This window comes from Akebia trifoliata, chromosome 13, assembly GCF_017979445.1.
Source record: "Akebia trifoliata isolate Shusen 1 chromosome 13, ASM1797944v1, whole genome shotgun sequence".
In the NCBI taxonomy this organism is placed as follows: Eukaryota; Viridiplantae; Streptophyta; class Magnoliopsida; order Ranunculales; family Lardizabalaceae; genus Akebia; species Akebia trifoliata.
The window spans coordinates 8,201,933-8,220,455 of NC_141387.1; the positions used below are offsets into that span (position 1 = coordinate 8,201,933).

At 32.2% G+C, this 18,523-nt stretch overlaps 1 protein-coding gene and 1 non-coding gene across 3 annotated transcripts; both read left to right on the forward strand.

Moving 5' to 3' along the window:
• The first annotated feature begins 9,265 nt into the window (after nt 1–9,265).
• Nucleotides 9,266–9,339, forward strand: TRNAI-UAU (transfer RNA isoleucine (anticodon UAU)). The gene has a single exon. It is a non-coding gene; the product is annotated as a tRNA-Ile (tRNA).
• A 2,161-nt stretch (nt 9,340–11,500) lies between these two features.
• Nucleotides 11,501–18,155, forward strand: LOC147387691 (protein IQ-DOMAIN 10-like). 2 transcript variants are annotated; one of them, XM_086421338.1, is made up of 6 exons: nt 11,506–11,904; nt 14,509–14,630; nt 16,007–16,165; nt 16,351–16,578; nt 17,243–17,356; nt 17,442–18,155. In XM_086421338.1, the coding sequence occupies exons 2-6, from the start codon at nt 14,556–14,558 to the stop codon at nt 17,775–17,777; spliced, it is 912 nt and encodes a 303-aa protein (XP_086277464.1). In that variant the 5' UTR covers nt 11,506–11,904; nt 14,509–14,555; the 3' UTR covers nt 17,778–18,155. The 2 variants fall into 2 exon arrangements, with proteins under 2 accessions (XP_086277463.1, XP_086277464.1); XM_086421337.1 differs by lacking the exon at nt 14,509–14,630 and having other exon boundaries at nt 11,501–11,904.
• Nucleotides 18,156–18,523: the final 368 nt, after the last annotated feature.

Here is an 18,523-nt window from a genome sequence, read left to right on the forward strand (position 1 = left end):
ACTTAAATTTGAACTGTGACATTCATTCACATGGTTGTTATTATGCCCAATCCTTAACGGCATATTAAAAATGACTTTGATTATATTTTCTCTTTTTTGGTAGGCAAGCAAAAGTGGTTAGACGTCGACATGAAAGTGGGTTCAAGGGGGGGGGGGGGGGGGGTGGTCGCGGTTACAATAATTCTATGAACATGTTGCTTTTAATTGATAAACCAATATTCAATTTTATATAGCTTTGAACAAAGTGATTTTTTGCTCATTGACACCTCAGTGCATGCCACGTCAAGTGTGCAAGGCTAGTTTTGTAAGTTAGGAATTCCATTCAATATACGCGGGTTCTTCTGATTAGTGGATCCTGGATTTGTGTGAGCCCTATGAGCAAATTTTCTTCCTTTTTGAGTTGGTTGAAATTTTCAATTGACTGAAATTGGATTTCAAAGCATAATTTAAGCCATATGAGGAAGGGGTTAGGCTTAAATACTTGAGGTATACTTTAACCTCATGCTAAGTGTAGTACAAGAAATATTTGGAAGATGTTAGATTTTAAGCGTACAAAATCTTTAACATAACCATTAATCTATAATTCCAATAGGATTTAGAATCATGTATATATCTTAAGAATCTATTAATATTACCAAGAATCAAAGTTAGGGTACTTACCTTGTGTCATAACCAAAATCGTTGATCCAAAATATGTTGGAGTTACATCTTTCGCAATTTACTTGTTTGACAAATGAAGTGCGCAAACCCCAATTTGCAAATCACTTGATTCTAGACTCACCTTTTTTCTACTCTCTGATTGGATTGGCTAAGGTTCTAGTAATTAATGAAGATCACTATATTCAGAACTCTATATGTTTGTACGTCTCTCAATATCATTCTATCATAGGGTGTCGATCTTCTTTTATAAATAGAGATAGAGGGTCTAGAGTTCCTTTCTTAGTAAGATTCCTATCTATCAAGATTTCCTACTAAACTTAAAAGAGTAATTATTAATTCCAACGATACTAGGAATTCTTTTCAATACTAACATCTTTTATTGTAGAATCATTGTGCAAATAAACTACTAAAACTATAAGGTCAATGGGCCACAAGATGGACCACAAGATATTGGATTCTAACATTCCTACTTAACCAATTAGACTGATTGTGTTAAAGTGAATTTTCTTTTACAAAACATTTTTGAAAAAGATTCAATTTATGATTCTAGAAACAAAATTATTTTACACATGAGCATGAATTTTAAAAACTTGTCAATATTTCCAATATTCAATTAGATTTTATAATGTCATATTTTGATTAGATATTAATGTGAGTAATGACGGTTGTATGTCATCTTTGTCATACTTTTTTCTATGTACCAAAACATCAATATCATTTTTGATATAGTCTTTAATTGTGCTCATGTCATTTTTATTATCAAGACATTTATGTGTTACGTAAATCCAAAACAGAATATGCAAAATATAAATGGAAACAAGAAATAAGGAAAAACAAATTTTATTTGGTAGTAATGATAATATCAATTACTTAACCACTTCAAAATAATATATTCTAAATACACAAAATATTTTTCCAAAAAACTCATTCTAATAATATGTTCTTTATAAGCCTTTGATGATAATCCATTTGTCAATGGATCAACTATGATTTGAATGGTACTAATATTTTCTACTAGCACTAATTATTTTTGGACTCTCTCTCTAACCACTAAATACTTGACCTTCATGTGTTTCATATCATTCGAGTACTTTTCATTCTTAAAGAAGAACATAATTGCAATACTATCACAATATATTTTTAACGGTTTAACTATAGAATCAACAATCTCAAATCTTGTGATAAAATTTTGCAATCATAGAACATGATTTGTGACTTCAAAGTATGCCAAGAATTCAATTTCCATAGTGGATGAACTCTTAATACTCTGTTTCATGCTCACTTTACGAGATAACTTCACCCGTCAGTAAAAATACAAAATTCGGTGTAGAATTTTTACTATCAGAGCATTTGACAAAATCTAAATTTGAGTACCCGATCATCTCTAAATGATCTAATCTCCTGTAAGTAAACATATAATCTTTCATCCCTTATAGTACCTAATAACCTTCTTTACAACTTTTCAATGATCTATTCTTAGATTAGTTTGATATCTACCTAACATTCCAACTGCAAAATTAATATTTGATCTGGTACATGTCTAAGCATACATCAAATTTTCAATAGTTGAAACGTATGAAATATTCTTCATCTGCTTCTTTTCTAAATCATTCTGTGGATATTGCATCAAGTTGAATTTTTCTCATTTTTCGATACAAATTCTCATTTAAAAAATGCGTTTTCACATCCATCTAGTATAACTCCAAATCGTAATGAGTCACCAATACCATAATGATTTTCAATGAATCTTTATTTGAAACTAGAGAAAAAGTCTTAATGTAATCGGTACCTTCCTTTTGAGTAAAATCTTTGGCACAAGTCTGGTTTTAAATCATTCGACATTGTTTTTTGTATCGTACTTAGTTTTGAAGACTCATTTACAATCGACTTTCTTACTTTTAAGAGGTAATTCAACTAGATCCCAAACATGGTTCTGGTTTATAGATTTTAATTATTCTTTCATAATATCCATCCACTTAGTATAATAATTACTTTTCATTGCTTGTGAAAACGTAATTGAATATTTATTTATATAAATATCAAAATCAGATTCCTATAAATATATCACGTAATTATTAGAAATGATAGGTCTCCTTTCTCTAAAAGATCTTCTTAAAACTATAGGTGGTGTATCTTCAATTATAATGGTTGAGTCCTGATGAAGTAATGAACCAATTTACTCTAATTATTGTTATTATCTTCAAGTTGTTGAACATCTTGAAAATCAATAATTTTTTAAAGATTAAGAGGTGCTAGGATGTCCATTATTACATTTTTTAGGGGTATTTTACGTGGTTCTATACTCCTACTAATCTCAATATTTTTCAGGAATCTAACGTTTCTGATTTCAACTATTCTCATACTAGGGTTAGGGCAATAAAATTTGTATCATTTAGTCTTTTTTGGATAACCAATGAAATATTCATAAATGATTTTTAGATCCAATGTCATTTCCTATGAATTGTAAATCCTTATTTTTGTTGAATAGTCCCAATCATGTAAATGTCTTAAATTAGGTTTTCTACCAGTCTATAACTTGAAAGGAGTTTTAGGAATTATTTTAGTAGAAACCCTATTTAAGATATACATTACGATCTTTAATGCTTTTTCTCACAAGAATTCTAGAATTGTTGAGTGACTCAACATACTTCTAATCATATCCATAAGTATACGATTATGTCTTTTAGTTATACCATTATGCCGAGGCGTTTTAGGCATTGTATGCTATACACAAATATCTAACTTTTCTAAGAATTTGGCAAAAGGACCAAGAATCTGATCTGATTCATTAAATCTACCATAATATTCATTTCTTCTATCTGATATAACTATTTTAATCTTTTTATCTAACTACCTTTCTACCTCAATGATAAATATATGGAAGATATCTACAAAGTGAGATTTTTCATGTATCAAATAGATATAAATGTATCAAATAGATATAGCTAAACCTAAAGATGTTATCTATAAAGGTGATGAAATATCTTTATCTACTTAAACATGTAGTAGGAAATGGTCCATAAAGGTTAGTGTGTATAATCTCAAGAAATTATTTACTTCTTATAGCTCATTTCTTAATATGTTTGGTTTGCTTTCTTTTAATACATTTCACGCATGTCGAAAAATTCATGAAATTCAAATTATCTAAAATTTTGTCCTTCACTAATTTTTCTATCCTAGCTCTAGAGATGTGACTTAGACGTTTATGCGATAAGATGAAGGAATTTTTATTTATCAAATCACGTTTCAAATCATTATTCAAATGCAAGGAAACTACAGACTGGACATAATTAAATTTTAAATTAATTTTATATAAATTATAAATCAAAATCCCATATCCTATAAAATTGAATATAAAAATAATTTTAACTATCCACATTTAAAATTAAACTATCTAATCTAGATAACGAAATCAAATTCCTATATATGATAGAAACATAAAAAGTGCTCTCTAGATTTATTTGATAACTAGTCTCCAATACCAAGTGACATGTTCTTACAACTAGCACTTGCACTTTGAGATGATTTTTCATAAAAATAGATTTATCATAAAAATAGATTTTTCATTGTACATTAGTTTTTTTTTAAAGAATCCCTGCATTAAATTTATAATATGAGTTGTGGCTCCAGAATCAATCCACAAAGTATTAGAAGGTATTTAAATTAAGTTTGATCCATAACATACAAAAGAAAGAAACATACCTTTCTTTTTTTAAAAAGTTCTATGTTTTGCGCAATCTTTCTTTATTTGTCCAGTTTTGTCATAAAAGTAGCACTTGACACTATTGTTATTTTTCCTCCAGTCTGATTTGCATTCCCAAACGCTTTTCCTTTCTCTGGTAAATTATTTATTTATTTATTTGATTTTCCTCCTTTCTTTCTTACTTTTTGAGTCATCATAAAAGTAGATTGTTTCCTTTCCTGTTTTAATCTCGTCTCCTCTTGAATGCACATATAGTCAGTTTGTTTACGCTCCACTTCGCCTTTTTAGTGTTGTAGTGGATTTTGAATGGATCGAACTGAGTTGGGAGAGAGTTGAAGATAAATAATAATAAGAAGGAATCATGCATAGTCATTTCTAACGTCCTAAGTTTTGCAGTCTTGTCTATCATGTTAAGGATATAAATTTTGAATTCCTTGCATCTCATCATATTATATAATCTTCAACTTAGCCATCAAAGTGTCTGCAAGCGATTTATCAATAGATTTGAACTTTTCTTCCACATTTTTCAAATACTCATGTGTATTGCTAGTTGGAGGTAGGAATGTATTTATGTTTTTAGCAATCGTCATCCTCATAAATATCAAATTAAGCATATTCGATATTTTCCAAGCGAGAAATAAATTCTCTTGCTCTATTGTACTGTTATCAATGAGGTCTATAGATTTCGTAGAAATGAATACTAGATCAAGATCTTAAACACCTAGAGTGAATTTGAAATGCACATACTATTCCAAAAAATTTGATCTGATAAGGATTGGGACAGTGGATGCATGAGAGTGCAATGAACAGGAAACTGAAATAGAATAAGGATAATGCTCTAATAAGTACCTTGAGTTTTATTTGACGATGGTGAACTCATTAATATCATCTAAATTTATCCTTTGAGTTAAATTAGGTATATTTATTGTTCACTCATTTTAGGGTAATAACTAATTTAGTTACCCTATACGACTAATATAAATTTACATAATTTATTTAATCAATTTTATTACTTTTAAGTATCCAATCCTATTTCTATTAAATTTATGTAAATTATATTATCTTATCCAAATTTCAATTAATTAAATAAAATTCTCCTTTGGACTAATCTCATTTATCTAATTGAGTTTGCTATTGTAGATATTATTATTCTATAATGTCTCCCTAATGATCAAAATTTTATACAATTTAGATATTCCATAAATTTTACTAGAGTACTTTGGCGATTACAAAATTAATAAAATTTATTCATGCTTAAATTATCCAATAATATTTAGTAGACCTTTAGGTTATACTAAAATTCCAATTCCAATAATATTTTATAGAGAAATAATTTTCCATTCAACAGATCACCTAAAACCTTGTTCGAAAAATAGAAGGGGCTATAGGTTATGTTAAAAAATAATCTTCTTTTGTACTACCACACATGCCATTTAAGTCATTTTTAGAGAGTTTTGAATTGATAGTTTAAGGGTAGGATGCAAAAATCCCGTATGATAATAACTTATAAGGCCAAGGAAAGAAACCTAACAAGCACTTGAGAAGGGATCCAAGGGGGGCCTTATTTAATGTGTAAAGGAGTTTGAGCCCATTAACATAGTCTGAATGCACACTCCCCCTTTTTACAAAGTCGTGGGAGAATATCTAAGAATCAAGGAAATCTTTAACAAATCCGAAATGTGCTAAAATGACTATAATCAATGTGACAAAGAGATAAGGTCAAATCCCACCAAAATAGAAAAGTGAGATTAACAAAGAATCTGCTAACCGCGACGGAGCCTAGATTAGAAGGGGACAATTATAAATAGGAGGACAACCACAAACCTAGGTATGCATATTTTTTTTTTTATAATTACATTGTTACTCTACTAAATTATTGATTGACTTTAACAATGAAGTGTATCCACGAGAAATCGATGGAACATCCTCAAGGAGCTACTATGGGCAAGACATGAGGATCTCAAGAAACCCCCCTCTCCATATTAAATCATTAGATTTTAATTTTCCTTTCCTTGTTGGTAATATTAGCAAACACTATAGATGGTTGATTTGGAACATATTGGGGAGCAGTAGAATCTTGAGATGACATTAGATGTTGAAATGAACTCAAGAGTCTGATGTTCATTGGAGTTGGAATCATCATAGGATAACAAACATAAAATTCACATAGGTCACTACATGGTGGTCTAGACATACAACCAATCCTAGTATAGTCCAACTGGGCTTGGACAACTTGGGCAGTATTGAAGGGGATGGCTTGGGTGGTTGGATGGTCGAGGTGTTAAAGTTATTTTGCAACGGAGTTGCACTTATGTAGCCAAATAAATCTTTATTTCTTGAGAACTAGTTATTACGAATCGACACGACCAAGAAATATTAACACACACGAACCAACAAAATATGAATAAGAATAGAATATGAAAAGCTTTACTTTCAATAAAATATATATATATTTTTTATTTCTCTATAAAATTTAGCACACGTATAGCCACATTGATCTGTCTCTTATGTAGAAAAACAATAAAATCCTAATGGAACTAAACAAGTAACCAATCCTTATCTAAGTTCAAACTCTTATTAAACTTGGAAACTAAATTAAAGTTCTAATCAAATCCAAATACCAATTAATCTAATTTAAATTAAATTCTTAAAGCAAATAGAGTCCCAATATAATTAAAATTAAATCCTAATCTAATTGATCGGCCCTATCTTTCAATGGTGTTAGAGTTGGTGATGAATCTAACACTCCCCATCAACACCGACTCTTTACTCATAATGCCAAGTTGCCATCGAAACTTGGAGAACTTTGGAAAAGACAATCCCTTTATGAAGATGCTTGTCGTTTGTTCTTCCATAATAACTTGGAGAAGATTGATATCACCATTTAGTACCTTCTCTCAGTGTTAACTAAATTAAACATTTGATCACATGTTGATACATGGTTCCTTCTTCTAGTAGGTACCCCGCCTCACTTCTCAACTTGCCATTTATTTCCACTGTAGTTGAGATTGCCTTGCAAATTTGTAGAATACCTCTTCTAGCACGAGAATACCCCCTTATCACCCCGATCTACTTCTAAATCAAGTTATACAGTAACATAATAAGAGTAAAGATAAGAAAGCAAAAATAAACATACAAGATTTACATGATTTGACAAATTGCCTACATTCACGGAGGAGAAGGAGAAAAAAATCCACTATCAACAACAAAGATTATAAACTCTTTGTCCACAGCCGCAAGGAACCTCATAGAGTAAAAATCACAATAAAACCCTATTTGAAAAATACAATATATATACCCTACTCGAAAAAAACAAGATATATACAAAAAAAAAAAAAATTATAATATATACCCACTACGCGTCTGGAAAGGTCCCTTTTGATATTGCCTTGCTTCTTGAAGTCCAAGCCCAGTAAGAATACTAGACATCTAACAACAAAAGTGTTTGAGCTCCTCAAGCTCCTTCATCTTAAGCATTGTTGATACATGGTTTCATCCTCTTTTTGGTGTCTTTGCACCTGTTGAACTTCCTTTCTAACTTAATTACACATGTCCTGGATGGCAATTGATTTTGAATTGTACTCTCCTCTATATAAAGATTTTATATATGATATATGATATATATATGATATATATATATATCACCAAGTGTGTTAGTGTTCTCATCTCAATAGATATTGTATATTCAAGTACATGAACCAGTATAAATCTTTACTTTAATATTTTTTATATTTACTATAATAATGGAAGATCATTATTATGATTTTAAGTTAGTTAAAATATAACACAAGTCACTACAGTCACAACCCTTATTTTTCAAAGTTCTGACTTAGGGTATCTCTCAGTGATCAATGTTGTACCATATTATCATGGTGTTGGCAGTTAATGATGGAATTTGTATGTGCTGATTTTTTGGACCTGTTTTAATGTTGATGGTTTTAATATAATATAGGGGACAGTGAATCATTTACACACAAGAAGATCAGTTTTAATTCTACTCTCCTCATTTTTTTTCTAGCCAAGATCCACGAAAAAAATGTTTCTCAACCAATATAACTCAAAAACATGCCCTTTTTTAAATATTTGGACCATATAAGTTCAGAGGGACTAACTTAAGGCTGGTCAATCATGGTGCATATATTGATTAGTGAATTCCATATTTTTGAATGTTGTATTCTTATTGAATGAGACATGTTTATTCCTAGAAATAGTATAGGTTGTCATTGATTCCTAAAATAAATTGTTTAGTCATAAAAGTAACTCCATGCACAAATCAGAAGTAATGTCATTTCAACTAGTCATTTTGAGCTTTACTTTTTTTTTTTTTTTTTTTAATCTTCTAGAACTTTTATGTGTTAAGGGAGTTATAGTTGGAACATGTGTGAAGGGTAAAGGCACTTCTATGCTTTTATTTGTGTTTGCTTGGTATCTTTGTTTCTTGGCATTGTAAATACTATATGGTTCTTAGTCAAACCATTTATCACATATTGGCCCTAAAAGTTCCCCATCTCAAATTTTCTTGTCTGTCTTCTTATGGTGCAGGAGGTATATTGCAATGGTTGTGCTTGGATGTGAGGAGCTATTATAAGGAAGGGAAGAGAATTGCTGAAATGTTATACTTCAATTTTGATCAAGAAATCGTTTGTTCAACTTTGACATTCATTTCATTTCACACATTGCTGTGCAGATAACCAAAGATGCTTCTCACTCGTATCTTGATGAAAAGCATCTATAGTTCTGTACACACATCCACGTCAACAATGGGATGAAACGATGTCAATTCACTATTTTACACACAAAAAAAAAAAAAAATGAATAAAAAGAATTTTGATTTTGATTTACTAAATATGAGATTTCATTTTTTTTAATTTATTATTTTGTTAACGAATTGAACACATGTAAGGTCCCGTAGCTCAGTTGGTTAGAGCGTTGGTCTTATGAGCCGAAGGTCGCGGGTTCGAGCCCCGCCGGGACCAAACCCTTCCTTGAATTGTTTGACTTTTATCTTTTTTCTTTCTCCATTTATTATGTATATGACACGTCGCTCTCATCTATAATTTTGTCCCTATTTGTCTCAATCATCCATGAATTTTGCCTCATCTGGTCCCACGGTGATTATTGATTTGAGCCACTAGATTTGTTAGACTCATCCATGAAAATAGACCATTTTTCTAGACTAGACCTGAAAATTGTCAACAAATTTTTATTTTGGAAAATTATTTGACACACCATAGCATAGGGTTTACTTTCTTAAATATCCCTTAATTTTTGGGTGATAATTTAATAAATCAATTAGTAAAGGGTTGGGAAAAAAACACCTGATCCCAAACCCTTTAACACAAAATCCAACGGTTGAAATTCATGAGTATCTTTCATAACACAAATCTCGGAGATACTTATACTAAGAATAAATCTCATCCAATTGGATTTTGCATTTTTATGGGATGGATAGTTCATTTTAATTAAAAAGGTATTTTTGAGACTTTATAGTAAATTCTTTTTAATTAAATAATATAAATTCTAAAAAAAACCATAAAGTATCGAAAATACCTTTTCATATATACATCAATCATTTGTCGAAGACTCTCTTAACTTAATTGGGATTTTCGCCAGATTACTCAAAAACCCACTCTAAACATACTGAAAAGCACGTAGTATCTTGTTCTTAAAATGGGCAAATTATTTATTATTTTCTTAAAATATCTCATTCTACACAAAAATATGTTATTCTACACCCTAAGCTACTTTAATTGCAAATTTGTCACTTGAGATTACCAAATAGTAAAATTCCTGTTGGTTAGTAAATTGATTTATATTATAACATGTCTTTGTGAAAAATGAGATATTTGAAAAAAGCAAATAATAACTTTCCTTTTAGAAGAATAAGATATTAAAAAAAAATGTGAGGTATTCGAGCCACTAAGAACACCTGACCAATTCTCGGGACACGTGTAACATCTCCACAAACCCCCAACCCCACAAAAAAAAAAAAAAACCAACCACATTAATTTCGGGGATAAATCAAACTCAAGACCTCCACATACAGAGGTGTGGTCTTGGTCATCTCACCAACCTTTAGATGGCTGAGAAAGAGATATTGTGCTTCACCTTAGAAGATTAACTCATCAAAACGATGAGTATGCCATTTACTTTAAAAAAATTGTCACAATTTTATCACATTCGTTGTTGAAAATCTTAGGTAAATTAAGGAGATATGGTCGTAGTGTAAGTTTTGGTTGGCCTTGGGTTAACCCTAATTCAAGTCTAAAGAGGAGGGTTATACTTAAGGCCAACTCTATATTTCTATCGGGCCTAAGTTGGCATGCCCAATCTTAGCCCTGATGGCCCGAATCGGGTTAAACTTGATTTCATCTTCTATGCTAAATTAAATTCATGCATTTTTCAAATTATTGAAAGTCAATTATCAATTGTTTTGAATCAAAGTTGGATCCAATACCTATTCTAATTAAAAAATGATTTGAGAAGCAAATAAATTTATTATTTATAATATGTTGTGATTATCTTTTGTTACAAAATCATATATCCTTATATCTAAACTATATTGGCGTACCATCTGACTCGGATTTAATGCTTGACCTATGTTAGGAAAGTCAATATAATCCCCATAATTGATGCCTTAATTCTTGTATATTCTTTATTATATTTTTCATAATAATCAAGATCATGATTGAGGTCCTAACCCTCTTTTATTCGGATGGCCCACCCTAGTAATTGATTAGTAAACTAATGTAGATATGAAAGGATATTTTGCATTTTTCTAAAGTTAGAGGGCATTTAGCTGAAAATTTTTACTAGAATTATCAAGTTGTGATCCAAAACTTAGGGGGCATTTAGCAAAGTAAACCATATTTTGGGATGTTTTCAATAATTTTCTTAATTTATTTTGTGGATCACCACATTCCATGGGTATTGCCAAAATAAAAAATAAAAAAATGTGCCACGTGGCATTCTGGGTTGTGTAAATTTCAAGGTTCCAATTTAAAAAGGTAATCCCACAAGCATACCTTCTCCAGCATATACCCCACAAAGACACACAGACACACACCCACCTACAATCATTAGTCATCACTATATCAATTCTTTTTGTATTTCAAGAAAAAATTTATAGAAAACAAATAGAGAAAATGGAGAGGCATCACTATCAAGTTTGTCATCATTTGTTCTCCTGTCTGTGTAAATCCTTGGTGGTGTTTGGGTCTTCAATAGAAGATGATCAATCAACCACCACCATACCCAGCTGTACAAATGAGTTGGTTAGTCCCATTAAACGTTGATAATGTGATATATTTTTTGAGAAAGTTTCATGGATTTCTTTAATGTTTTTTTCTTCAACTCCTTTTGAGAAAAGCTGGAGATGGGCCATGGCAATCCACACCCACCTTTTCCTTTCTCTTTCTCCTAAGCTTTTCTTCTCTTCCACTACAACAACATCAACAACTAGTACTACTTTTTCTTCTTCAAAATTTGAACTACCCACCAACCCAAATCATCTTCACAGACTATGCTTGGCTTCTTCTCTGGTATTTCTTCCTTACCCATCTCTGCTTTTATGTCTATTTTTCTTATTTGGGTTTGTTTCCTTATGTTTTTTCTGTATATTTAGTGAACCCATGTTCTCTATTTGTTGACATATGGAGATAAAGAAAGAAGGGAGAAAACTGGGCACTAAAAAATTAGGTGAAACAAAATGGGGGTTTGAGCAAATTTGGTGTTGAATTCATTTATTGTTGTTTTCGATAAAAAAAAATTTCAGTTGCTTTAAATGGGTATTTCCTTTTGTTGGTAGTCATGCTTGAAATGGATCTTGCTTGTAAGTTATGATAACATAATTGGAATGGGTATGATTGAAATACCATCTAGATTGGTAGATAGGCAGGATTTGGTTTCTTTAGCTTCTTTTGTTGCAAAATTGCTAATTTGATTGGGGATTTCAGTTCCCATTTTTTGGGTAAAATTTCCTAATGGTTATTATAGTTTGATTTGATCTTATTTGTCAAAATTAGTCTCAGGATTCAAACTGAAAAAGGATTTTTTTTTTTTTCTGTTGTGTGTCTGTTTATGTGTGCACGTGCATCCGTGTATGTGTCTTGGCGTATATTTGGGTCTATCCACTCTGTTCCATTAGAAGTTAAAACCTTTAATGTAGGCTATTTTCAAACTTGATTTGGATTGGGAGTTGACTTGATATTGTTGGCTACAAACCTTCAAAGATTGTTAGCTTGTTTGCAAAAGAAGAATATCATGGCACTGGTCAGGAATCGTTTGGTGCTCGATTGATCTAAAAGGAGGGTAAGTTTAAAAAGGACATGAATCTTAGTAGTGAGAGGAGCCATGAAATGAATTGAATCACGAAACAGGATTCATGTAAACAGAGACAAGTAGTTGAGATAAGGCTTTGTTAATGATAATGATGAATTTTGACAAATGAAGGACAAAGACTCTCCCATTTGGTGTTGGAGTTTTCACTCTTTTTTCATCTTCACTTGATTAGCTATTAGCTGTCTCTTCATTCTCTCTCCAATATTGGCTAGACCTGTCATCCCATGGAAGTTCCATGAAGTAGGGTCACTTGGATCGTCTCTATCTATTTGTGTTCAAGACTTCAAAATGTTTTTAGATCCTTAAAAAAACTTTGTTATTTGTAAGTAGCTGGTGGTAGGACCAATAGGTGGTCCTAAAGAGAAAGTAAGATGTCAGATGGAAGATTAAGTTTCTAATGTTTAACCTTAGTTTCACTTGACATGTTGAGACAGATAATCACTTTGGATTAGTCAACTATCTGATTTTTCGTTGGAGACAGGATAAAACCTTTTGCAGAATCCTAATTAGTTATTAAGCAGAAACCTTCTTCAAATGAGTAGAAAAAGAAATTTTGGTTCAAAATTGCATAACTCTGGGTATTGTACTTTATTGTTTCTTGAATGTGAATTAGAAGCTGAATGCTGGAAAGTGAAAACTTGGTCATATTTTTCCTCAATTCTCAAGATGCTTCAAATTTTTTATGGGAAACTTGAAGCTTACCGCATTCTTGCAGCTTATAAATTCCATACTATTACTTCTCAAAGAGGAACTATAGTCTGAAGACTTTGTTTATTTATTTTTTTATTTCAAAGTCTTTATTTTTCTAATTATTTACTCTCCTAACCCAAATTTCAAGCATCGTACATTTTGTTTCCATCTTGGAAATGAATCACTATCTAAAGTTTGGGGTCGGCTAAACGAATCTTCTTCTTCCATTCAATTATGTCTAGAGCCACATCTTCTGTTATTTTAATTGTGTTCATATTCTCTTTCACTATTTCAATCCACTTTCTTTTGGGTCTTCCTCTCTCCCTTTTGGCACCTTCAACTTGCATATTCCTTTTATCTGGGTTTGTAATCGGCGTTCATTGAATTTTCCTTCTTCTTTCTTCACTAACTATTGTTTCAGGAAAATGAGAAGTTCCATTTCAAGATTTTCTCTTGAAATGCACGAAATGATATGGCACATGGGTTTGTTAGAGTCATCACCGACCTACAACTATTGGATGGGTGGAACGATTCCTAGATTAGATTAAATAAGTTAGATTAGGATTGTTTTGAATAGAGTTAGATTATTTTAAGAATTCTAGCTGAGTTAGGAGTTTAAAAAATTCTTGATGTCTTTGAGGCCCATAGTGTTACTGGACCAATTGCCTTCTTATTTCTAGCAGCTCCTTTTCCATTGAGTGATATAGCACTTCAAATAACCCATAAGTATGGTAGATATATCTCCATTACTTTACTTATCAGATGACCCTAAATTTTTTTAGATGTTTATTATTTTAAAGCTTCATAACATGCAGCCAAGTTAATCATGGGAGATATATCTCGTGCTTACCCGATGGGCCGAAATTTTGTTAGATGTCTTATTTTTAAGCTTCATAACATGCACCCAAATCTACTATTTTTGTCTTTGTGCTTTATATAGGCAATTAACCTTCTACTCCCACTTATATGGCTGACAATGTTGTACATTATGACATGATTGAAATACTGATTTATATTTATTTGGTTTATATTATGATGAACTCCCCCCACCTCCCCACTATGATGTATACTTATACCCAACAAAAATTATAATCACCATGAAATTTCTATGCCAGGTTTCTTTTAGGTTGTATACAGTTAACCGACACCCAGGATAAGAGGTATGGGTTCTGGAGACTGGTTTAAGACAATAATTAACCTAAAGAAAGTGAAGGAAGATAGATCAAAACAAGCAAAGGTAAATAGTCAATTTTCCGTTGGAATGGGTTTAGATTGATTCAACCTGTTTGTTGGTGATGCATCTTTTAAATATATTTTACAAGTATATATTCTGAACTCTAATGTTCTAATATATCAAGGACAAGGTAGCCATTTCCACTATATTTTATAAAATATGTAAAATAATGTTTTAAAGGACATGGAACATTGGTTGTTGATAGATGTTTTGCATGAGAAATTGGACAGGTAACTTAGCAATTGATCAATGATTGTGCTGTGCTCCAATGAGTATGTGAATTCATATGTGTACTTTTTATAATTTTGCTTGGTAACATGAATTTCCTTCCTTTACTTGTATAATTTTGGTTTGGACCCTTGAAATAAAACAGTGCAGGGATATCAAATGTAGGAAGGTCATCACATCACCTTATAATATACATTATTCTGCTAACTATTAATTGATACAATGGACAGACTATGTGAAATTAAAGGCCTAAAGCATTTTTCCTGTTTTTATAAATCCTTTGTTTGAGCTGAAACCCAGTTCAATGAAAATGCTTACTCATGTGCTGTTGTGGTACAGCAACACCACCAAAAGAATACAACAATAACACTCTCAAATCGCCCAAAATACCCAACATGGAGAGAAGAGAAGAAGAAACATCATAACTGTTCTAAGGCAATATAAGTTCTCTACAAAACTGTCAATCTCACAACTCTCATACAAGCAAATGTTATCCAGACCCAAAACTAACTACTTTAATTAATCAAGGTCTTAATCAATTGCTACAAATACAAATAAATAAACCCATTTTGAATCCTAATACATTTAGAGCTCCGCAATCCTAGTCTCCATTTAATCTTAATGTTGGAGAATTTGTTAAACTATTTAGAACTTTACTTTCTTCCTTTCTGTCTTTCTTGTTTATCTTTTCTTATTCTTTGTTTTTTTTCCGTTCAGTTTTTTCTTTCTTCGATTGAGCCTTATAATACTGACTTCATAATATTTTGAAACATCAGATCTCGCTCCCTGTGATGGAAACTATTCTAAATTAGTTTCCCACTTTTGAATGATCATGAATGTTCAATTGCTGAGCAATATTTTGGATTGGCCAAGGCCTTACCATATTTATTTGCCATCCTCAACACACTGACAGAAACTTAGTTCAAAAATGCAGTTTAAGAGTATAACTTAAATTCAGTGGAGTAATTTTTATGAATTTTCGATTATTGCTCATCTATAACATAATGTGAAGGATGCAAACTTTTTCCCTTCATGCCCTTATCATGAGATTCATATTTCTTCATGCTTATTCCATATTCCATGGATTCTTGTATTATCATTTGCTATTTAATTACCTTTCTAATGTATTCCTACACCTTCCATTGAAATAGGGATCTTCATCAACTGAAAAATCAAATGGATTCAAGTGGAGGCATCGTTCTCGTAAGGAGTCATGTAATGGTCTTTCTAGAAGAAATCCATGGATTCTTGGTATGCCAGTTGAGGATATAGCGGCAATTCGAATTCAAACTGCATTTCGGGCATATATGGTACATATTTACGTTATAATACACTTGAATACTAGCTATCCAGGGCCTGCTATTTTAGTAACTTTTAGACACAGACGTTGCACTTTTTTACTGATTCTTATTTATAAAAAAAACTCATTATCCAATATTTATTGAAATTTCTAGTCATTTTGGTTAAATGGAAAATGTCTTTTCACGTGTGGCAGGCAAGGAAGTCCTTACGGCGTTTGAAAGGAATAGTAAGATTCAAGGCTTTGGCCCAAGGCCATACTGTTAGAAAGCAAGCATCGACCACTTTGAGCTATATCCATGAATGGAGCAAAATACAGACGGAGATCAGAGCTCGCCGACTTCATATGGTAACAGAAGGCCGTATTAGGCAAAAGAAACTAGAGAATCAATTGAAACTTGAGGCGAAGCTTCATGAACTAGAGGTAAGATTGACTGTAACGTTTATGATAAGTTGCATGATCTGAATTGTCAATAGGATATATTGGTATTCCATTTTCATTCATTTGGAGTAAAATTAAGCTGCATTAGCATTCCCTCTTCCTTGATTGCTTTTAAAGATACAAACTTCCTTCACATTATTGCCATAATTTTTTGATTGGTTGTTTAATACAGATGGTTAATTTATTTATACTTATAAAGATTAGGGCGTAAAATGCTGTCCCATGATTTGAGTCGGATCCAGGTCGGATGCGGATCCATCCATATATCCGCCTAGATCCAAATTATAAATTTCTTTGAAAATTATATTTTTCGGTTTTTCAAAATATCCTTTTCTACTAATTTAATATAACTATAAAATAAAATGATTATAGTGGTAAAAGATAATAGTATAGCAATTAACAAACAAGTATAGAAGAAAAAAGTTGAACTATCCAGAATTATCATAACCCAAATCAAGCAATTTGGTCGGGTCAGATCCAGATTGAGTGAAATCAAAATGGTTCAGATATGGTTTATCTGGTAGGGTCCGAGTTGGATTCATACGAATCTGGATCTGGATCTGGATCTGGATATAATCATATCCAAGCCGAATCCGTCCCAACCTTTTTTAAGTCCTAATGATGATCAGTTTGTACTGCCTTACAGGTGGAATGGTGTGGTGGCCCTGATACAATGGAGGAAATTCTAACTCGGATACAACAAAGGGAAGAAGCGTCAGTAAAACGTGAACGAACAATGGCCTATGCTTTCTCTCATCAGGTATGATGCATTGCACTCCTATCATATTTTCAATGATGTTGACTAGTAACATCGAAGATCACCATGTGAATCCTGCGGTTTGCAGTGGAGGGCAAACTCTAGTCAAAACCAGGGACGGGCAGCGTACGAACTTGGCAGAGCTAACTGGGGTTGGAGTTGGATGGAACGTTGGATTGCCGCTCGCCCATGGGAATATAGGGTTCCTTCTCACTCTATCAGCCCAAAGAAAGTTCAGAGTAAACAAGTGAGCAAAGTTGGTAAAAATACAAACCCATCAGCAATTAAACTGCCCATCGCAGTTAAATCCGCTTTGCCTAATGGGAAGGGTCCCACCAAGGTGAAAGGACCGTCTCACCCAACAAACTTGTGTCCTTCGAAAACTGAAGAAACAAAGACCAAGCAAGAACAACCCAAGTCGTAGAGAACGTGTTGTGGACTAAAGTGGGGTGCTTTTAATCTTTAGAGAAAATCTCATTTATTTATTTGGGTTGCCATGCATTGTGCAAAATAAAAGAGGAGAGATCGTCCATGATGGGATGTCGCCTGATCATCTTTGTTTATAATGTAAATAGAAATAGCAAATATTTTTTTGTGTGCTAAGTTTGATCTGGAAGAATATTTTCACCATCATCATCATCTATCATTCGGGATTCGGAACAAGAACCTATTTTGCTAATGCACTTGACCTGCCCCTCATCTTTGTAAACAAGAAAGCGATTGTTCGATGTTCTTGTATCTCTCTTTATTTCTGCTTGATACAACATGTTTTATGTGTGTATGTGTAAGCAATTTTGTTCTATGTACTTGTATTATTCTGATTCTTTTTTACCAATGTTTCGAGGACCAAACCGATGATTGAACCAAAAAATTGTCAAATTGGTTGAACACAATCGAACCCATGTTCCTACCTGGGTTGGATTCAGGTGGGTCGAGATCCATCTTTAGGCGAACCAAATTTAGTCTTTTGGATTCTTGGTTCCCCATGATCTGAATCCATCCAAATCAAAATGTATGAATTATACATTCAAGTCCGGACTCAGTCCTGCCTCTAGGATTGAACTTGGTGGATACTATGAGAACATAAGAAAGTTTAAGAATTAAATTTTAACTAACGGACAAAATTTTCTTTGACCATGGTCTTCTCTTATAGACCGATGGAAAATGACA